Source organism: Sinocyclocheilus anshuiensis, unplaced genomic scaffold (assembly GCF_001515605.1).
Source record: "Sinocyclocheilus anshuiensis isolate Anshui unplaced genomic scaffold, SAMN03320099.WGS_v1.1 scaffold63, whole genome shotgun sequence".
Taxonomy (NCBI): Eukaryota; Metazoa; Chordata; class Actinopteri; order Cypriniformes; family Cyprinidae; genus Sinocyclocheilus; species Sinocyclocheilus anshuiensis.
Genome location: NW_015552625.1, coordinates 5,521,692 through 5,527,747, shown reverse-complemented (window position 1 = coordinate 5,527,747; position 6,056 = coordinate 5,521,692). Strand labels below are relative to the sequence as shown.

The window sequence follows — 6,056 nt, the reverse complement described above, 5'->3', positions numbered from 1 at the left end:
AAATATATCGCACAACAAAAAGTTGTTATCGTGACAGGCCTAATTGTCAGCTAAGTCCACTTCAACGGATATCCCGTGCTTAGGGAGTAGGGAGCAGTGAACACTGCATAGGGACCCTGTGAATCGGAACGCACTGTAATGTTCCCAGGTCCAGAAACGTAGTAAGGACATCGGTAAAACAGTCCATGTGACATCAGTGGCTCAACGTTTTGCGAAGCTACGAGAATACTTTTATTTAAAGAAAACAAAAATAACAATTGTTTCAACAATTCTTCTCCCCCGAGTTACATCTTCCGCCATTTTAGAGAGTATCACAATGCATACGCACGCTTTCTTTTACCGATGTCCTTACTACCTTTCTGGACCTGGGAACATTACAGTTGCATTGCTGTCTATGCAGGGTCGGAGAGCGCTCACATTTCATCAAAAATATCTTAATTTGTGTTCCAAAAGTCTTACGGGTTTGGAACGACATGAGGGTGAGTAATTAATGAGAGAATTTTCATTTTGGGGTGAACTAACCCTTTAAGATTCTTTTTAAAAACGACTCGTTTTCATGACTCTGAGTCGACTCTTTCTTTTGAAAGACAATAACTTTATACACAGTGCACTTTTAGATTTAAAACTTTGCAGGATGTTTTCATTCACATAGAACTGTGTTACACACTGCATGAAAGGTAATTTTCAAAAATCCATAATAGGGGCACTTTAAAAAAAGCATTGTGTAATCTAGTCAAACTGTCTTTGCTCTCAGAATGACCTCAGGGGAAGAGAAAGACCACACAGTCACTCTGTAGCAGAGCCACAGCCAGAGGCTTCGTTGGTGGATGACTGCGAGAGGCTGGGCACTCTTTTCGGGGAGCTCAATAAGTGTTTGAGGGGCATTGGTTTCACCCAGCTTTACTTCGGAGAGAAAATCGTGGAGCCTGTGGTCGTGCTGGTGTTTTGGATGCTGCTCTGGTTCCTGGGTATCCAAGCCCTCGGTCTTGTGGGAACTCTATGCATTATTATCATTTATATCCAGAAATAACAGATGTGAAGACAGGCAGACACATGAAGGTTCATTTGCCACCCACAGCCAGTGCCAGTGAAAGAGAGGAGAGACTCCTTTCTATAAAAGATGAGCTTTGTGAATGTCATTTGAAAGTTTTACCTGATCCGTATATTTGGGTCTGTGTCATTTGCCTTCTTTTTATGTGGGTACCTAACAAGAGGGTGAGTTAATGAAGATAATCAGAGGATTTACTTTAACTACTGGAATGATTCCTCCAGCCTATGTGAACTGTGTGTTAGCTGTGAAAGGTACTTTTGAAAAGCATGCTTGCCTTCAATATTTGCATTGACAAAATGGGTGCATATTGATATGCTGACTATCAAAGGATAACCAGATTCTAATGACAGCTGTACATATCAGTTATACGGTCATTACCGTTGTTGAATGTATTACTCCTATTCGCCCAGGTCTTGCATTCTCCTCACAATTGCACTAGAGGGCAACCTTCCTCATTTTCCCCTAAACATGTCTAGGGAAATATACCAGGGAATAATAATCATTCTGTGTTAAAACTTCAATGTGTTAATACTACTGCATGTGAATGTTTTGGGGCTGCTGGGATAACTTTGAAAGTATGAATTAAATAAAATGCTCTAATAGTCTGAGCAGAGGAAGAAACTAAAATCAAACCTTTTATGATAAAAGACCTACATTATGCGCTGTAAATTCCTATTTGGTATTTTTATTAGTTGATTTTACTGTAATCTGCTTATGTTGTCTGTTCTTTTCAAAGATTCATGTTGCAATATCAGCATCAATGAAATCAAAGGATAATTTCATAACGGAAATATTTAGTATGCAAATTTTGCTACAGCAGAATATGTTGTATGACCCATATTCAGGATCAGAAGTTTGAAAAGGCCTGTTTTTATTGCACTTAAGCTTTTTCTTTATGAATTATTATATTTGAAAATTATTGAACGAACTCTAACTTTTTAAGCAAGGTTAAGCTGCTCTTTATGTAACTGTGAATATCTTTGCAAGATGGCATCACTTCATATTCATGAAAATCATGTTTGATTTGATTATTTTTGGTACTGATTTAAAAACTTTATTTGGTATGTAATACTCCAATTCATAATTCATAATTGCGGATACAATGCCAAAACTTTGCTTTTGCTTTTACGTTTATGTTTCTTTTCAGTGTTAATTAGCATCTTCTGTGCCATAATTTCATTTGAACCAACATATCATTTTCTATATGCCACAATGCTGTATTTTTGGTGGGTTGTTAGCACTTTGATTGATTAATTTCTTTTGAAAGAGTTTATATTTTAAATTATTCTGCAATGTAATTGAACTTTAAAACTGGGTAATCATAATAAAAACTATCATTATTTTAAATAATTTTTTGTAATACAGTCCAATTTTTGCCACAGAGTTCCATCAAATTAATCTGGGTTGTGTTTCCCAAAAGCACTGTAAGCCTATAGATCATAATCATATCTATGATCTACTTTAAAAAATGCTTTTGGGAAATGCAGCCCTGGCAAGGGGTTACCAATAATTGTCTTAGAAAATGTAGAACATCATATGCAGTATCTTTGAAAGTATTTCCTGTTTAACCCAAAGTAAAATGTGAAGAAGACATGCATAGAAATGCTTAAATCCTTAATAATCTTAATATATATTTACTATATTAAAAAGTTACAGTGTTACTTCAGTAAAAGAAAGAGAGGTGAGAGAGAGAGAGGAGAGAGAGATTGCTTCATCCACACAATACCAGAGTATAAAAACGAGCACCAGAGACTCTCTGCCTCTTTTTGCATTCATCACAGCAATACGACTACATTGGGAAATGGCCACTGCAGGAAAGGTTTGTAAACTTGTCTTTTGGTCTCTTTTCATTTGTGCTGCGGAGCAGTTAATGCATTTTTAATACGGCTCCAGTCCCTTTATATATTTAAGCTTATTTCAATTGATCTATTGATGAGGAACAGTTTACAGTGCAAAGACATCTTAAAAATAAGATTCTATCTGAGCAATATAATACTCATCTAATGATCACAATGAGAATCTCATAAGAATGTTATGATGCTTTAAGCCATCCAGTATAACTTATGCTTAAAAATATAAGCTAGAAAACTTTGCTTGCTTAAGAAAAATATGCAAGATAAATGTCTTGTATCAAATGTGATTGCAATTATTGCAATGCACAATTGACTTGCTGCACTTCTAATTATAATGCAATATGTCAAAAACTACTGTGTATATAAAGGCTATAATATATATATATAATATACAAAGACAATATAAAGAAGTCCACATGTCAGGTAAAAATGAAGTGACAATTGTATTTTTCCTGTTGTTTTTATTGGTCATTATGCCAGTTTACTGCCAAATGGAAACTATTAAACTACGCTACAACTACAAAAAATGCGCTCTGGCAATTTCATCGGGTTAATATTTACCTTTGATTGTGAAATCACAGATATTTGTGGCTCTAAAAACAGATGTTTAATGTTTCCATTGGCTTAAGCCAAACAGCTGGACAACCTCCAATTACGGTTAGAGAGCGTAGATCATGCGACCGCTCAAGCACAGTGGTTATATATACATTTGTAGTCAACCATTAAATATCTATAAAACATACTGAACCAAGTTCTTCTGTGTGCTAAAGGTGATTAAATGTCGGGCTGCTGTTGCCTGGGAGCCCAATGTGCCTCTGATGATGGAGGAAATAGAAGTCGCCCCACCTCAGGAAGGAGAAATACGCATTAAGGTGGGAGATGTCCCATGAAAGTTGTCAAATTGCATTGATATTGTTAACCATTATTGGTTAACATGTACTGTATTTCTCCTGTTTTTAAGGTTGTAGCCACAGGTGTTTGTCACACCGACCTTTACCACCTGTTTGAAGGGAAGGACAAGCGGGGTTTTCCCACTGTCCTGGGACATGAGGGCGCTGGTGTGGTGGAGAGTGTGGGACCTGGAGTCACTGATTTCAAACCAGGTCACAAAATAAAACTACATATTCATACGCATACGGATAGTTCACTCAAAAATGAAAATTCCATCATCAATTGCTCACACTCATGTCTTCTGAATTGAATCTTTTCATGAATCTTGTTATCTGGTTACCTAACTGATTTGTTCATGAACGAAACACTATGTTAAAAATAAGTCTATGTATTCTGGTGAACAGGTGATAAGGTCATTCCACTCTTCCTCTCTCAGTGTGGAGAATGCAAGTTCTGCAAGTGTCCAAAAACAAACCTGTGTGACTGCAGCTGGTAAGAAATGCGAACAACAGAGCAACTTTTCACATTATATGTAACCCTGGACCACAAAACCATGCATAAGTTGCACACAGGTATATTTGTAGCAATAGCCAACAATACATTGTATGGGTCAAAATGATTGATTTTTCTTTTATGCCAAAAATCATTAGGATTTTAAGTAAAGATCATGTTCCATGAAGATATTTTGTAAATTTCCTACCATAAATATATCAAAACGTATTGATTAGATAGATTTGATTTTTGATTAGTAATATGCATTGTTAAGGACTTTATTTGGACAACTTTAAAGGCAATTTTTTTCGATATTTAGATTTTTTTGCACCCTCAGATTCCAGATTTCCAAATAGTTGTATCTCGGCCAAATATTGTCCTTAACAAACCATACATTAATGAAAAGCTTATTTATTCAGCTTTCAGATGATGTATAAATCTCAATTTCAAAAAATTGACCTTTATGACTGATTTTGTGGTCCAGGGTCACAAATTTCATCCACTTGCTTTTTGGGAATGTATCTTTTTTTTCTGGCAGGTCAAGTAAATATTATGACATTATGTCTGATCCTACGACACGTTTCACTTGCCGTGGTCGGCCCATTCTGCAGTTCATGGGCACCAGTACCTTCTCTGAGTACACCGTCATCAACCAGATTGCTGTGGCCAAGATTCATGATGATGCCCCACTCCACCGCGTGTGTCTGCTTGGCTGCGGCATCTCTACCGGTTATGGAGCTGCTGTCAACACAGCTGGGGTGTGTATAGATGTTGTGTGCACTCAAGAAGTTTTCTGGACACTTAAGCCACATTTGAATGAATGTTTTTGCTTCATATAACAAAATGTTGAAACAAGGGCCATTCATTCTGAAGAAAGAGAGCACAAGGACACTTTAAGAAAAACATCTGACTAAATTAAAGGTTAAAAGTTTATCTCAGCTGTGCTATACAACCGATAAATAAACAAAAAGTTAATATTGGGTAACTTACATTTTAAACAAGATTAAAATATTTACTTTAGACTTTAAGTTCGTATTTCAATAATTTTACAACACATTCCAATATTTACAGTGCTCTGATGTCAGTTAATGGTCACAAAACATGCAGTTAAACAAATGAAATATTAAATTTTTTAGTAAGTGTTTTATTTTGATTGTTTTAATCATTATTATTTTAATTGTTATGATTTAATAAATTATTAGCTTATCATTAACTCACAAACCCCCTGCAGTTCACTCACTAACCCCCAGACACTCGCAAACCCCAATGTGTTTTATCGAATGAATCAGTGCGTTCAAACAATTTGGTTGAGTGAATAATTCAATGGCTCATTTATAGAAGTTTCTCATTTCCCATTATAAAAGTCTCCTTTCAAAGGTAGTGGCTTCAGTAGGTCGCATATTTTGGACTCATATGTAATTGAAGCTGTTCCATTTCAGAAAAGCAACCATTATATTCAAGAGTAAGAAATTACATTAATTACATTGATTAAGCCTCACAAGAAAAAAACAGCTGCACAGTTGGAACACTGCTCTACCAATTAGATTTGAGGATTTGAACTAACTGTTATACTGTTATATAAAAGAATTTGGACACTTTGTGTGTGTGTTTGTGTGTGTATATATATATATATATATATATATAATATATATAATATGCAAAAGAAATTGCAAAAAAAAAATCATAATCATGCAAAGAAATTCATGCATTTTTGTGTGACTAAATGTCCAAATGGTTTTTGTGGCTTGAAAGGTGAATGTTAAGATGTT

The 6,056-nt window shown here is 35.4% G+C and overlaps 2 protein-coding genes across 2 annotated transcripts in view; both read left to right on the top strand.

The window, feature by feature from the left end:
* The window catches only part of fam241a (family with sequence similarity 241 member A), a 6,594-nt gene extending 4,798 nt beyond the window's left edge, over positions 1–1,796 (top strand). Inside the window, exon 2 of the mRNA XM_016457763.1 lies at positions 755–1,796. Coding sequence (XP_016313249.1) covers positions 755–1,030 — 276 coding nt within the window. The 3' untranslated portion in view covers positions 1,031–1,796. The remainder of the gene's footprint in view (positions 1–754) is intronic.
* A 979-nt stretch (positions 1,797–2,775) lies between these two features.
* The window catches only part of LOC107666441 (alcohol dehydrogenase 1-like), a 4,529-nt gene continuing 1,248 nt past the window's right edge, over positions 2,776–6,056 (top strand). Inside the window, exons 1-5 of the mRNA XM_016457761.1 lie at positions 2,776–2,870; positions 3,675–3,776; positions 3,866–4,007; positions 4,200–4,287; positions 4,826–5,045. Of these exons, the coding sequence (XP_016313247.1) occupies positions 2,853–2,870; positions 3,675–3,776; positions 3,866–4,007; positions 4,200–4,287; positions 4,826–5,045 (570 nt within the window). The 5' untranslated portion in view covers positions 2,776–2,852. The remainder of the gene's footprint in view (positions 2,871–3,674; positions 3,777–3,865; positions 4,008–4,199; positions 4,288–4,825; positions 5,046–6,056) is intronic.